This window comes from Tubulanus polymorphus, chromosome 5 (genome assembly GCF_964204645.1).
Source record: "Tubulanus polymorphus chromosome 5, tnTubPoly1.2, whole genome shotgun sequence".
NCBI classification, from domain to species: Eukaryota; Metazoa; Nemertea; class Palaeonemertea; order Tubulaniformes; family Tubulanidae; genus Tubulanus; species Tubulanus polymorphus.
Genome location: NC_134029.1, coordinates 16384828 through 16401624, shown reverse-complemented (window position 1 = coordinate 16401624; position 16797 = coordinate 16384828). Strand labels below are relative to the sequence as shown.

The 16797-nt window shown below is 34.9% G+C and overlaps 1 protein-coding gene and 2 long non-coding RNA genes across 5 annotated transcripts; 1 reads left to right on the top strand and 2 right to left on the bottom strand.

The window, feature by feature from the left end:
* Positions 1-1799: 1799 nt before the first annotated feature.
* Positions 1800-4279, bottom strand: LOC141906112 (uncharacterized). Its single transcript, XM_074795321.1, has 3 exons — positions 4140-4279; positions 3882-4055; positions 1800-2784 (listed from the first exon to the last, which is right to left on the bottom strand). Exons 1-3 carry the CDS (start codon positions 4263-4265, stop codon positions 2506-2508), a joined length of 579 nt encoding a protein of 192 aa, XP_074651422.1. The 5' UTR covers positions 4266-4279; the 3' UTR covers positions 1800-2505.
* Positions 4280-11680: 7401 nt separating this feature from the next.
* Positions 11681-13502, top strand: LOC141906380 (uncharacterized). Its single transcript, XR_012619323.1, has 3 exons — positions 11681-12010; positions 12822-12991; positions 13349-13502. It is a non-coding gene; the product is annotated as an uncharacterized LOC141906380 (long non-coding RNA).
* Positions 13503-13986: 484 nt separating this feature from the next.
* LOC141906186 (uncharacterized) lies at positions 13987-16022 on the bottom strand. 3 transcript variants are annotated; one of them, XR_012619319.1, is made up of 5 exons: positions 14908-15076; positions 14748-14832; positions 14586-14668; positions 14389-14459; positions 13987-14101 (listed from the first exon to the last, which is right to left on the bottom strand). It is a non-coding gene; the product is annotated as an uncharacterized LOC141906186 (long non-coding RNA). The 3 variants fall into 3 exon arrangements; XR_012619318.1 differs by adding an exon at positions 16008-16022 and having other exon boundaries at positions 13996-14459; positions 14908-14977; XR_012619317.1 differs by having other exon boundaries at positions 13996-14459.
* Between the last annotated feature and the right edge of the window lie 775 nt (positions 16023-16797).

Genomic DNA, 16797 nt, shown 5'->3' with positions numbered 1-16797 from the left:
AGATGTCTGTGCATTGATTTGATCATAGTAAAAAAACGCGTCATTTCAATACACAATTGCATCATGGCACGATATTTAAAAAGTTAAAATTCAAAATCAAGTTTCTCTAAAACTAAAACCTGAGGCTTTCTGAAAATCCAGTATAATATTCAGGAAACTCTATTCTTTAAGTTGATTCAAGGCAGATGTCTGTGCATTGATTTGATCATAGTAATAAAACGCGTCATTTCAATACACGATTGCATCATGGCGCGATATTCAGAAATTTAAATTTCAAAATCAAATTTCTCTAAAACTAAAACCTGAGGCTTTCTGAAAATCAAGTATATTAATAAGGAAACTCTATTCTTTAAGTTGATTTAAGGCAGATGTCTGTGCATTGATTTGATCAAAGTAAAAAAAACGCGTCATTTCAATACGCGATTGCATCATTGCGCGATATTTAAAAAGTTAAAATTCAAAATCAAATTCCTCTTAAACTAAAACCTGAGGCTTTCTGAAAATCCAGTATAATATTCAGGAAACTATATTCTTTAAGTTGATTTAAGGTAGATGTCTGTGCATTGATTTGATCATAGTAAAAAAACGCGTCATTTCAATACACGATTGCATCATGGCACGATATTCAGAAATTTAAATTTCAAAATTAAATTTCTCTAAAACCAAAACCTGAGGGTTCCTGAAGATTAAGTACATTAATAAGGAAACTCTATTCTTTAAGTTGATTCAAGGCAGAAGTCTGTGCATTGATTTGATCATAGTAAAAAAACGCGTCATTTCAATACACGATTGCATCATGGCGCGATATTCAGAAATTTAAATTTCAAAATCAAATTTCTCTAAAACTAAAACCTGAGGGTTCCTGAAAATTAAGTATATTAATAAGCAAACTCTATTCTTAAAGTTGATTCAAGGCAGATGTCTGTGCATTGATTTGATCATAGTAAAAAAAACGCGTCATTTCAATACACGATTGCATCATGGCACGATATTCAGAAATTTAAATTTCAAAATCAAATTTCTCTTAAACTAAAACCTGAGGGTTCCTGAAAAGTAAGTATATTAATAAGCAAACTGTAGTCTTTGAGTTGATGTAAAGCGCATGTCTGTGCATTGATTTGTTCATAGTTAGATTGCCTGTTATTGCGACACACGATTGCATCATTGCGCGATATTCAAAATTTAAAAATTCAAACTCAAATTTCTCTAAAACTAAAACCTGGGGTTTCCTGAAAAAACGATTATATCAATAAGATGACTCTATTCTTCAAGTTGATGTAAATAAGATGTCTTTGCATTGATTGGTTTATAGTAAGAATTGGTGTTATTTCAATACTCGAAGCATCATTGCGCGAATATTCAAAAATTTAAATTTCAAAATTAAATTTCTCTAAAACAAGATGATTGATGAAAATATTGAAAATACGAACATATTGATAAACGGTTTAGCGATATTCACTGGAAATTATGTCGATGTAGTCTATTAATCAAAATCGCCCTCTTTCATTAGTTTAGTATTTTGCACCTATGTTTTGATTTAGAATCAGCAGTGCGCATATTACTGCCTCAACAAAAACGTGCAGAAAGTGAAATGTTGGTTATGCCAACGTGTATCCGCTCCTCTGATGACGTTTCTGTTGCTAGGTTTTCCGTTTTAAGTCGCAAAATGGGGGTTTGAATTGAACTGTGCAATGAACAAATCAATTCTGGCAAATGTAGATAATGACTTATACCAAGTACATTGTACTTTCCGATACTTCCAAAAATAAATCCAAATAAAAGCTCGCGTTCTGTTATATGTTTTTTCTTTATTGAATATAAAAGAATCCGTATAATGTAAACTTTTTAGTTTCAAGAGGCTGAGAGGTTTTAGTGTCAATGTGTCAGAATAATTGCTTTGCTTGAATTGTTATCCAAACTAGTCTTTAAGTGTTCACACTGATGAGCACTTTCCCCCAGGCTTAAGGCCAATATTCAAGAGTTATTCTAGTCTAATAATAATAATAATCCATTAACTATACTATATACACTCTATTATTCTTGTTTTCAATAATCCTAGTTCTCCCAGTCTAATGTCCTAGCGTATCATATAATACGTTGTATTATTCATTCAATTTATTTCTAAAAAAGTGGAACCCAAATCATAATATTCCTCTCCCCTCAATCTACGTTCCCGTCCTTGGGGACATTCATATAATAGCCATCATATACAACATATATTGAGCTGAAAAAATAAAATCATTTTCCTAAAAAAAGATCATATATCTAGCTGAAAAAATTAAACATTTTCCAAAACACTTTATTGGTGGAAAGTCAATTACATGATAGCTGCAATGTTATATATATATAGTTCTTTAATATATTGTGTACATCGCTGCCATCAAAATCCGTGGTTCACGATCCTGATAAAAAGTGGCTCCGAATCCATTAACGCAGGGCCGGGAGTGTGATCAGAAACGTCAGGATGTGTAGGTGTAATGAACTAGAATTCTTCGATTTTAGAGTCTAATCTATCGAAACATCTGGTTCTTCAAAATCAAAACTTCGATCCCCCGGTGTCTCCTCGGTACATAGTCCGTGCGCAATATTAGCCCTCTCCACTCGTTCCGCGATCTTACTTCTGGGGTCAGCTGACAGATTTTCCTTGATGTATTGCATAATATAACGATGCAGGCGTTCTATTCCACGATCATTTAAATGCAACCCATCCAAACGATAAAATTCTTGTTTGACAGAGAATTGATCTCCTTTGTTTTTGCGTTTCTGACTCGTTTCGAAAATACGCTGAAATGAGACAACACAATCAAAATGCAGGCTCTGAAAATATACCATTTTACAGATTTTAGCCGCCTTTTTGTTAGCGTACGGTACTAAACTTTGTCCTCTATTGTTAGATAACTTTTTTCTCTTTTTAAAGGATTATTTGTGATGTGTTCTATCATATTTAATTGGTTTGTAGGTGAATTTTGCCATGTAAGGAGCATTCAAACCATGGGAATACGTATCTTGTTTGTTTTCAGTTATCTAAAATCTACGAGCAATTATAGATGATAAATGATTGCAAAAGTCAAAAATACTCTAGAAACCAGCAAATAGGGAGTAATTTTGAATTCTTCATTTTCGTAGCAAATTCAAACTTTGATTGACTTTGGAGGAGGAGCTTCTTAGTTATCAACTCACTGACCACAAGCCTGCTGAATTATGTAAACATAACAGCTGTGTGTTTTTTATCTTGTAAGCTGTTGTTAATTAATTGCCTTCACCGGCAATGGTTTTTACTCGGAGCAAAACTTGTTTACTTGGTAAAAAGGAAATATGATAAATTTTTAATTCGTTTCTTATAACTAGATTGATTAACCCTCAAATTTTTAAGAAAATCGGACCTAAAATAAAAACAAGGAAGTTTTTTACCCATGTTCTTGCCTTTAATCAGAAATAATCCCCAGAATCATGGAAGGTGTCATTCAATTCCATCAGTTACAGATTTTTACTCGTTTTACTCGAATTATTGGTCGAGTAGTATACAGGGAGTAAAAAACAATTTTTTTTGTCTGGCCAGTCCAGGGGCCGTGCTGAGATACAAAAAATAACGAACTTCGAATCCCAACGCATGTGGCAAAAACTGGCCACGGGTTTTTTTATCATTCTCATGTCGCATTGTTGCGAATTTGAGAAACACTAGAAATGTTTGAATGCTGCCAAAATGTCAAAATCCACCTACAGGCCAATGAAATATGATAAAACACATCACAAATAATATTTAAAATAGAAATAATTACCAAACAATAGAGGACAAATGAAAGTACCCTAACAAAATGGTGGCTGGCAACTGTAACATGGTATTAGTTTACGGTATACATTTCATGAATATATATATTTACCTCAGTTTTCATGAAGGAAACCCTTTTGAACCTGGGTTCGCGCAGAAGCTTCTTCGTTAACCTATTAACTTTCTTCCGCTTCTGATCCTTCACCTTTGAATCATTTCGTGGAAATATCGGCAACAGAAGGATTTTGGTTGATGGCATCATCAGCGCGAGATAACCTAAAAAAAACTAGTATCAAGAGGAATTTAGTCATTCGTCATTTAGTCATTTAAATTTTCTGTAATTTTCTGCATAAACTGTTGAGTAACTAACCTGGTATGCCTTTACTATATCCTTTGGTTGAACATTTTCGTTTAAATCGTTAGTTCCGACCCATACTATGAGAACGTCCGCGTATTTTATGTCGTCAATTATTTTCTCACCGACGATTCTACGCATTACGTCAATGCCTATTCCTGGCCAAAAATGTGTCTTATGATTTTCCGATTCCGGGAAAAAACGACCCATGCTATCACTTAAAAGTATCGTTTTCATTTTGAATGTGTGCGCGCTCATGTAAACCGGGTAATAATCTGGTAAGAACTGGTTTGAAATTGTTGCGCGCCTTAAACTAGTTAGAGCAGTGACTTTTGCTTACGCAACTGATAGTTATGCAACGTAAGATTATATAATATCAATGATTTATAAAAATGTTTATACGTCCATGAAGTAGTTTTGTTTAAAGATTCAATGTTACATGTACGTATGATTGAATAATGAGGATGTAGTGGAAAAATCCCAACGTTTTAGTTAGCCACTTAATAATTTCAAGATCAGGATAATAATTGTTAGGTTCAAAGAAGTATATTGTTCATTTATTTTGCCGCATAACCAAAGCGTTGAAAATGATGGAATATAACATTCTATTTCACCTACACATGCTGTTTAATGGGAATGTCTATTTGAGATTAGCTGACACCCTCAGATGAGAAGTGCGGACCGATAAAACACAGCGAAATGTGAGGAATAGATACAATCTATGCCTAGTGTAAAAACATTTATACTGTATAGTCCTTATGAATATTGATAGTGATTACTAATACTAATTACAAAGAATGTCGTGCAGGCGTGAAATTCGTGTTAGTTGATACTTGGTTTTTCGGATTTTATGCCTGTTTGATGGTGATTTAAAAGTCACTTCTGCCAGAAGTTCGATGTACGATTTCCACATGATGTTAAATGTTCTTTTATCGCTGAAGGTTAAGTTCCATGCTCCTTTACCCTTGTGGCGAAATTTCGTCACGGGTTGGGGGCGGTCTGTACGCTACGCATGAACAAGTTTTTGGTGCCAAATGAATGGTCGTTTATATGTTTTAGTATCGATTTCATGGTTTCGTAGACTTTTGGACCATTTAAGTTTGGACGCTCCGCGTGACGTCACCCACTGCGCGCAATGATCAAAACAAACACAAAGACAAACACGATGTAAAGTCTATTCATAATGAGTTGACGTGCGGCTTTTTCTCCATATCAAAGAGCAGCTACTGCTGTGAGCTGTCAGATAGCTGCTACACAAATGATCCATCACAGATGTGCTGACCCACTGCAGCCCAGCGTCCACCAAGAGTGAATAACTACACACACATAACTTGCATCTCCACCAGGGAGGTGGGAGTTCACTCCCACCTCCCTGATATTACACAAGTCAGTTTATAATGCAAATGATTTGGTTGACAAATTCATTATAAATATCAGCGATGATAAATGAAGAAATCTCACACTTCGAATTTAAAATTATACGATCAAATTTATCATTACGAAACCACAACGTTTCGGCTGTTGACTAGCAGCCATCATCAGGTGGAATGACCAGAAAAACAAGTTACAAAGCATATAAACTCACAGGATCTAAAATAGAAGCAGTGTGTCAAAACTAAAGATAAACAGACCAAGCAATAAAACATCAAGGGGTACCGTGGAAACCACAGCAATTCTAAACAGTTCAGAGTAAAAACAAATTATGTAACTAAGTGAAGTGGACTGAAGAGGGTGGCGATAACAGAGTGACACATAGTGACATTAACCCAAATCTAATAAAGAATTGATGTGTCTGGATAATAATTGGTTATGTGGAGAAAAACCAGTATTTAAATTAGTAGATAAATTGGATTTCGAAAGTTTACATATTAGGGCTGATTCCACTATGTGTCTCTTATTAATATCTTTACAAGGATAAATAAGTTTCGAATTCTGAAAGTCAAATTGGTGATTAGTTGTAAAGACATGATTTGCTATTCCACTCTCAGGCTTTTGGGTGCGGATATCTATGTTGTGTTCTTTAATACGCTGACTAAGATTACGTCCCGTTTCGCCGATGTACATCATATTACAGTCTTTACATGATGATTCTTCGTCTGAATTAGATTCAAACTATGTAATATGGATGCATCCGCAAAAGAGAGTAGAGGTAGGCCTGTAGGTGATCATAGCAAGGTGTGGGCAACAAATTAGCAGAAGCCGATGACAAGTAGTTAATTAAGCCTTTGCGCAGCATTCGTAGTCAATGCACATGCGTTATTACTCCAAAAGTGATGACAGCAAAATGCGCTCTTGTGCTGCGCTGAAAATTCTGCTCCTGGTGTTAAGGGCTAAGAAATAATCCCCTCTCCAAATCACCACTGATTTTAAATCCCCTCTCTGATGCTTGAAGAAAGCTAGTTATTACCACTGTCCATGGTTATTCACCCGTAAATTATATGATGTTTGGTATAAAACTCAACTTCGCGTATTTTGCTGTTGTTTTCGCCTTTGATCAACCTGCACCAGTAATTTATTGATTATTTCATTTTCTCAGTTTAAGGCAAAAAATGATACCCTGTTTCCCATTCTCCGACCGAGTCCCATAAAGTACGACAAAAATCATAAAAATAAATGCTGCCGACCGGGCCTATTACCTTCTTATTTTTATGATGCAGATAAAAACCGACCGGGTGGGTCAATATAAGTAGTATATGGTAATGAATTTACTTGTTTAAAATCAGATGCCGAATAGCGTGAGGTCGGGACTTGAACCTACGCCAACACTCCTGGGTAGTATCGTCGTTGTTCCAGAACCCGTAACGTCGACTGGTGTCCAGACTTCTAGATTAGTCTGGACACCTTTGCTTTTAACAGAAATACACTCGATCATTTCGACTTAATCACTCAATCATTTCGACTTTCGAAACTCTTGTTTCATAAAGAAATTTAAAAAAAATGTTTTTGAAGTTGAAATTTAAAAATCAGATTCAAATTGGAAATATAAGGTAATTTATATTTGGTTCATGATGATTCTTGTCTGGGATTTGGAGATTTTCATAATTTCATTTACTTTTAGATATTTAATTCGTGGCACTAAATAAGTATTTTCATGCGATTGAATCACGCCAACTCCCCATACTAATGGCGTTTCTTCGATATTTACTAAAGCTTATTCTATAGAACGCTTTGTAGCCATGAGCGAAAAATCCTCGGTAGTTGGGAATGATCCAAGGTTTGGCAGCTAAACTAGGCAGAGTCTCTTGCTTATTGTTTCCATTCTGGCTATTTAGAAAAATAGTTGAATAGTTAACGTACCCTCGAAAATTGGGGAAAACAGGAAGATATGAATGATCCAACATCTGGAAATCAAACTAGACCTACAAGTATACTATAATGGTATTTGACAAACAGTAAGAACTTCTAAAAACCATATCCTGTACATCTTTTTTATCTCAAAAATTTCAGTGGAAACAGTTTTGAAATGAAAATAAAGAAAGGCCGGCCTGGTGGAAATATGTCAAATTTCATACTTTTTATGGAAAAAATAAAAATAAAATGCTGCCTGCCTGGTCACTTTTGGGCATACAGTTTTCCTCTATAGATGAGAAACAAGGTATCATTTTTAGCCATTTATATAGGTTTCGAATTGTTCTACCTGTGTCCCCGTACACAATCAAAGTTCGGTAAAGTGCAGCAATACACCATCTATCAAAAAATAAGTATTTTTCGAACAGATCTGCACTTTTTGCACCGTGACTGATAGTAATATTTATTTGTAGGAATCCTGCAATAACATTCAAAATGAAGTTGATTTGACCAGCTCATCGAATTCGAGTTGCATAGAATCGACCATATCCTCACCGATAACATATGCTGATATTGTTAAAGCCATGCAAACCTCTTTGTTAGCCGCTTCTGAAGAAAGCGATGATGACGGAAACAACGGCAGCAGTAGCAGCATTGACAAGGAAATTGATAAAGGTGCATTAAAAAATAAGGCTGAGTATATTCGGCTGACATCGAATGCAGCAACATCGTTATGGTCAAAAGCTATCCCCGTATCATAGGCCCTTATAAGGGCCAGTCATATGTCCAGAAAGAGCAGTTTGTGCAGCGCCTCCTCGCTTTGCTTCAAATTTTTACATTTTACTTCATATAAGTAGCCAACGAAAGGAGGTATAAACCGTGAGAAATTTTAATGAAACGCCATTTTCATTAATTATGTTTTACGTGTTCGTGTTCGTTTTGAATATCGCTCCATGGTGCAAATGTTTATTGCAATACCACGTAAAAACCAATGCACAGACTTCTGCCTAACATCAACTTATAGATATTTAAAAAATTCAGATAAAAGAAATTCTTTTTGTCTTAAGTCAACTTAAAGAATAGAGTTTCCTGAATATTATACTTGATTTTCAGAAAGCCCCAGGTTTTAGTTTTAGAGAAATTTGATTTTGAAATTTAAATTTCTGAATATCGCGCCATGATGCAATCGTGTATTGAAATGACGCGTTTTTTTACTATGATCAAATCAATGCACAGACATCTGCCTTAAATCAACTTAAAGAATAGAGTTTCTTGAATATTATACTGGATTTTCAGAAAGCCTCAGGTTTTAGTTTTAGAGAAATTTGATTTTGAATTTTAACTTTTTAAATATCGTGCCATGATGCAATCGTGTATTGAAATGACGCGTTTTTTTTACTATGATCAAATCAATGCACAGACATGCGCTTTACATCATCTCAAAGACTACAGTTTGCTTATCAATATACTTACTTTTCAGGAACCCTCAGGTTTTAGTTTAAGAGAAATTTGATTTTGAAATTTAAATTTCTGAATATCGCGCCATGATGCAATCGTGTATTGAAATGACGCGTTTTTTCACTATGATCAAATCAATGCACAGACATCTGCCTTGAATCAACTTAAAGAATAGAGTTTGCTTATTAATATACTTAATTTTCAGGAACCCTCAGGTTTTAGTTTTCGAGAAATTTAATCTTGAAATTTAAATTTCTGAATATCGCGCAATGATGCAAACGTGTATTGAAATGACGCGTTTTTTTACTATGATCAAATCAATGCACAGACATCTGCCTTGAATCAACTTAAAGAATAGAGTTTGCTTATTAATATACTTAATTTTCAGGAACCCTCAGGTTTTGGTTTTCGAGAAATTTAATCTTGAAATTTAAATTTCTGAATATCGCGCCATGATGCAATCGTGTATTGAAATGACGCATTTTTTTACTATGATCAAATCAATGCACAGACATCTGCCTTAAATGTACTTAAAGAATAGAGTTTGCTTATTAATATACCTAATTTTCAGGAACCCTCAGGTTTTAGTTTTAGAGAAATTTAATCTTGAAATTTAAATTTCTGAATATCGTGCCATGATGCAATTGTGTATTGAAATGACGCGTTTTTTTACTATGATCAAATCAATGCACAGACATCTGCCTTGAATCAACTTAAAGAATAGAGTTTGCTTATTAATATACTTAATTTTCAGGAACCCTCAGGTTTTAATTTTAGAGAAATTTAATCTTGAAATTTAAATTTCTGAATATCGCGCCATGATGCAATCGTGTATTGAAATGACGCATTTTTTTACTATGATCAAATCAATGCACAGACATCTGCCTTAAATGTACTTAAAGAATAGAGTTTGCTTATTAATATACTTAATTTTCAGGAACCCTCAGGTTTTAGTTTTAGAGAAATTTAATCTTGAAATTTAAATTTCTGAATATCGTGCCATGATGCAATTGTGTATTGAAATGACGCGTTTTTTTACTATGATCAAATCAATGCACAGACATCTGCCTTGAATCAACTTAAAGAATAGAGGTTGCTTATTAATATACTTAATTTTCAGGAACCCTCAGGTTTTAATTTTAGAGAAATTTAATCTTGAAATTTAAATTTCTGAATATCGTGCCATGATGCAATCGTGTATTGAAATGACGCGTTTTTTTACTATGATCAAATCAATGCACAGACATCTGCCTTAAATCATCTTAAAGAATAGAGTTTCCTGAATATTATACTGGATTTTCAGAAAGCCTCAGGTTTTAGTTTAAGAGGAATTTGATTTTGAATTTTAACTTTTTAAATATCGCGCAATGATGCAATCGCGTATTGAAATGACGCGTTTTTTTACTATGATCAAATCAATGCACAGACATCTGCCTTAAATCAACTTAAAGAATAGAGTTTCCTGAATATTATACTGGATTTTCAGAAAGCCTCAGGTTTTAGTTTAAGAGGAATTTGATTTTGAATTTTAACTTTTTAAATATCGCGCAATGATGCAATCGCGTATTGAAATGACGCGTTTTTTTTACTATGATCAAATCAATGCACAGACATCTGCCTTAAATCAACTTAAAGAATAGAGTTTCCTTATTAATATACTTGATTTTCAGAAAGCCTCAGGTTTTAGTTTTAGAGAAATTTGATTTTGAATTTTAATTTTTAGATACTGCGCCTTGATGCAGTCGTGTATTGAAATATTGCATTTTTTACTATGATCAAATCATTGCACAGACATCTGCCTTAATAATAGAGTTTCCTTTATAATATTCTCGATTTTCAGAAAGCCTCAGGTTTTAGTTTAATGGAATTTTATTTTTTGAAATTTAAATTTCTGAATATCGCGCAATGATGCAATCATGTATTGAAATGACGCGTTTTTTTACTATGAACAAATCAATGCACAGACATCTGCCTTGAATCAACTTAAAGACTAGAGTTAATAAACTTAATTATCCTCAGGTTTGAGTTTAAGAGAAATTTGATTTTTAGTTTTAATTTTTGAATATCGTGCCACGATGCTATCGTCTATTGAAATGACGCATTTTTTACTATAATCAAACCAATGCACAGACATCTGCTTTACATCAACTTTACATCAGAGTGTGCTTATTAATATGCTTAATTTTAAGGAAGTCTCAGGTTTCAGAGTTTCAGAGAAATCTCATTATGAATTTTAACTTTTTAAATATCACGCAATGATGCAATCGTGTATTGAAATAACGCGTTTTTTTACTATGATCAAATCAATGCACAGACATCTGGCTTAAATCAACTTAAAGAATAGAGTTTCCTTAATAATATACTTAATTTTCAGGAACCCTGAGGTTTTAGTTTTAGAGAAATTTGATTTTGAATTTTAATGTTAACATGTTGAGCCATGATGCAATCGTGCGTTGAAATATTGCGTATTTTTTACTATGAACAAATGAAGACATCTGCTTTAAATCAACACGAAGAATAGAGAAATTAATTTTCAGGTAGCCTTGTTTTACTTTTAGACATATTTGAATTTTAACAGGCATAATTGATGTAAAATACATTTCGATGAAAATCTATGAAATTTACGAAAATCACTACACATTTTAATTATATAAAACAATTATTGATCACTCTTCTGCCCCGGTGACTTTATTGAATGATCGTCGTTTCGTCCGGTCAAAGTGTTAAGTTATACATTTCATGTCAACAGTATCTACAGGCAGCTATACAGTGTGTACACACTATATCTGAATACGAGGCTGGAATAACAGGCTCACTTCACGATAGTGTGGATGGTTGAAATCATTTTCGGCTTAAATTTATCGCGAGTTTTAGGACTTTAATGAATTTCACGAAACCATGATTTCTAAAATGAGTGAATTGATTAATTCTATTCGTAAATCAATTTACGTTGGCTACATTTCCTGAAGATTTCGGGGTCAAATCAACGTGATATGGACAGAAATTGTAGGAATTTCCACACGGAATTTTACTTCCGCGTTCAGTTGACGACTCGTATCGATGACAACGATGACAGCGGAGTTTATGTATTCATAGAACTATAACGGATATTCCGTTATAGTTCTATGATGTATTTTAAGGTGAGAATCCGTTAACCAGGGAATGTATTAAATGATTTCTTTAATAATATGAGTATGGTAGCAAATGAGTAGGCCTACTCGGTGAAGCAATGATCATTGTTGGCTACTTACTTAATGCCTACTGTCTATTTATTAATTGATGAGACCTGTTTTTCTTGGATATTTTGCTTACTTTTTGGGGTACATACCTCATTTATGTCTTAACAGAATGCCAAAAGTCGCGGACAACAACTGAATATCCGATATATTTCCAGTTCTGTACCAATTAGATGGATTGGCAAAAAGACTCCTTAAGTCCAATTGAATGAGAGAGAAAATCCTCCATTTTGTGAAATTTCTTGAATTTTTACATTGTCACCATGCCTACGAAATGAAGTTATTTTTCTTGTGGGGTCTCAACAACTAAATCAGGGTGGCGTAGGCATGGTAACAATGTTCAAATCCAAGAAATTTGACAAAATGGAGGATTTTCTCTCTCATTAAACTGGACTTAAGGAGTCTTTTTGCCAATCCATCTAATTGGTACAGAACTGGAAATATATCAGATATTCAGTTGTTGTCCGCGATTTTTGGCATTCTGTTAAGACATAAATGAGGTATGTACCCCAAAAAGTAAGCAAAATATCCCAGAAAAACAGGTCTCATCAATTAATAAATAGACATTAGCTTTTTTGGGGTATGCGCCTAGAATAGATTTAGGCCCTAAATATAATGGGTAGAGCCAGTCAGTGGAATGCCTTAATAGCAGCTAGTTATGGCCTGGTTTACACTGAATGTGCATGACAATTTATTTTGATTACTTTCTTTCCAGCTATTATTCGTGGAATGAACTGGGCACTACGGTCTTCAATTCCTTTGCGGATTCTTGCAGGAATATTAAACCACAGTGCGCAAATGTATGTTTAAAATTAGGCTTTTTCGACATTGACAGCCAAAGACGTAACTTAACAGGCTAACTTAAGCGCAACTGTCTCAGATGCTGTAAGTACTTGACGTTAATTTTTTTTTTGTAATGCAATATTTGGATTAGTAATCAGTCGTGCTAACGTACATGCAGAATTGGATTCATTGTAATTATGGGATGATAATTCATGGGCGTCACGAGTCCTGCAACATACCCTTGATATGAAGCTTTTTTAATGTTAATCATTGCTTGTTTTGGAGTAAACTGAATAGCCCTTAAAATACCAATGCCACGTGGCTTGGTGTCTATGCTCTACGAGACTGTAGTAATAGATTTTCACAACAAACTCAAGATTTCAAATAGTCTCCTAAGATATCTATATATTATTTCGCTCCTTACCTAAGTAATTCTTACATTTGATTGCTTAATTACAGATGGAAAGAGGTCAGATGGCATGAAAATCGACTGTGGCTGACTAATTGGCACGAGTAACCAAAATGCTTCAATCATCAGGGGTAAACAAATTAGCCGAAGATGAATGAAAACTTCACCTTGATGATCATCAGTTGATTTTGCTATAATTATTTGCCTGGATATATCCTTCATTTCAAAATCTGTATTCAGTAGAATTTCTTTCAATAAAATATTTTGAAGATTGAATTTGAATTGATCTTAAAACCAGAGAAAGCATTCAGAAATTTAGAAAATCCTTGACTCATAATCAAATTCTGTGAAGTCAGTTAAGGTCTTTTTGGTCGAATCAAGCCGAGGGCTCAGGTGACTAAAACTCAATTCCTCACTGTCTTATAATGCCGAGTACGACGGAGTTTACACACTGAAACACGTTGGGCTGTGTAAGTGTAATTTGGATAAGTCCACAATATAATGACCGCCCTGCCCCGCTGCATCTGAGACGTCAACAAGTTAGACTGTATTGCTTCGATGACAAACTGACTCCTACGCAAGATGACCATCCAATTCAAATGTAAATTAAGAAAGAAAACAAAACTAGTTGCGTTGATCAACAAAAATAAATCAATAGTTTATTATAATACTTCAATTTCAAAATAAGGATAGGAAAAAATTGAACAATAAGTGTGTTTGCCATGCGTCTTTAAATATTTCCCAAGAATATGTCTTTGTCTGGCAGCCACCTGCCTCGACGTCAGACTTTTTCGAGATTTTCGCTAAAAATACGAAACAAGACAAAATTGATGGATGGGAATCATACATGCTACATTCACTTTTACTGCGAACATTGGAATGAGCTAAAGCAATTTTCTAGGAGGAAAAATTGAGTCAAATGATGTTTCAAAATCTGGACGGGAACAGTTTTACTGAATTGTATGGCTAATGGCAAATACGTGTTTATATTGATAAGGTAAATATCTGTATAAAAGGTTGTATAGCAACTTGAATTGAAGGATTAATGCAATAGGTCTCTTATTCTAAAAGACGAGTGAGCCATACTTACTAGATTGGTTATGTGAATCAACATCAAATTTAGAACTATCATCCATTTTTAGTTTTCAATCAAAGACCAACCTATGAAATAAAGTACATATTTTTCTGATAACAACCTGGAATAAATTAAAATAAATCTGAGGAATTCACCAAATTTCTGTATCGAACCCCTAATAGGGCCTATATAACCTATAGATTGATACTTACATACGACAAATTGACGAAGAAACTTCATTTGACAGTATACAAACTCGCGGACAAACTCCCAAAATGAATCATGTCCTATTCACCTAGAATCAAACAAAATACTACTAAAAAATTCACAATACAGATTTCGGTTTCGAATCCTTCAAATAGCTGTTTACTTACATGAAACGAATTATCAAACTACTTCTGCCGACAGCATACCAACTCGCTGACAAACCCCCAAAATGAAACGTGTCATGATAAACATCTGGAATTAAACGTAATAAAGCTACAAAATTTACAAAATGTCGGTTTCGAATCCCTCAAATAGCCTTTCACTTACAAATGATGGATTATCAAACAACTATGAACTCCCAAAACGCCACATGTCTTTGATAATCTACAGTGAAAACCTGGAATTAAATGAAATAAATCTTAAAATTCCGATTTGAACCCAACGTAGGCCCTCTCTCTACTTGTAGGCCTAAGATCTTGAAATAGGATAAATAATGTTATGATGAAAGAGGCATAATGGTTCGGAAGAAATTGAATTCAATATGGCTCTTGGCCCGGCAAAGTTTGCTTTTGAAATATCCTTTTGATTAGGCCTAGTTACACATTTTAAAAGCAAATTTTATTTTGCATCAAACTAAAAGCGGCTTTGTTGAGGAAAAGATTCATTTGAGTCGTAAAATTTATAGCCTAGAACCAATTTCTTCGTCAAAGCGTGATGCACAATTTTGACTGGGTCTTATTTCCACGTGGTAGTGGACAGAAAATTTGAATAGGCCTAAATAATAGAATAATCTTTCTTAGGTTTCATGATAAAGATGCAGCATTAAAATAGATTAATGCTTATCTTTTACAATTAAGCTTATGTTTCAAAGGAAAACGTCCACAGTTGGTCGAACAGGGGTTAGGCATTGATGGTAGAGGGGCTGTGTCATCCTCGCTTGCCAGGGATCCAGTATCACTCCTGAACTCGCTTCCACCAGCCCCCTGGCCTCACGAAGCGTGATATCATTACTGGCGCTGTTGCGCATGACGTCATATATCGATTTGCGTAATACTTCCTTGTTCGGTAAAACGTTCGCTGATTGGTCCATTTAACAGGAAAACCAATAGAAGCCTAAAAAGTCGTTTGTTACGGATTCTGGTCGGCTAGTAACGACTCCAACGACTCGTGAGGTCAAGGGGTTCGGGGAACAGCTTTAGCGTAGTGGGTTCGAATCCCTTGAGGGGTGAAGATGGGGCTGTGTGTGAAACAGAGAGATAAAAATGCACGGGAACGAGTTTGTCGAGTGGAGCTTATTATTCCATCAGGGATAGTGTACTATGTAATATTATTTTATATATCAAAATGTTCCTTATTAGTTCCGCTGCATCGCTAAAAACAAATTGAGATAGGTTTCCCTGCATTTTTTTACATATTACATCACTTACAACGATAAACGTCCGTCGCCGACTGAAAAATTCACAAAAACTTCCGCATTGAGAGCGCCACCGCACCAACTCAAATTGGATCGGAAACCCTCCAGCGATGCACTCTATGATCTTTAGAACCTGTCTTTGCTGACTGGGAATAAGATATTTCTCAGCGCGAAGGGGGCGGGGCGCAGCGTCACCAGGTTCGCTCCGCAAGGAAGCTAGGTTTTCAAAGAAATGAGTGCACGCGACGGCCGTGACCACTTGTTAGTGACGTCATCAAGAATGATGGCTCCGAGGATCGCCACATCACAGGTTACTGTGAATAAATGGGATTCGACCATTCAAAAGTTCAAAATGTACTTTCTTGTTTTGTAAAACAAGTTTATTCATGTCGTTATATAAAGCATTTTGTTTGAAACATTCTTTAATAATCATTATGAGTTTTCCGGTTTGCTCGGCTACCCGTACTGGCGGGGTAGTCTAGATAGGCAAATGAAAGCTCCGGTTTGCTGAACTACCCCTCTTTGCGGGGATGCGGTATGATGTTTGATCTGACAGTTTCAAGTGGTTAATGGGTGTTTCAAGTGCTTACAACGATGCTTATTACTTAATGTGGTAGGCCTACATGGTGGTTTAAAAAAAGATTTCATAATGATACGCTCAAAGTATAGGCCTACCGCGTGGGCTTCGTAGAAAGACCACTGCCTGTGGCCTTCCCAAATTTTAATTGTTCTGTCCGATTTGGTTTCGTCCAATTGAAAGACTGCCTTTTCCAGTTAGGGCATTTTTGGATCACATCACTCAG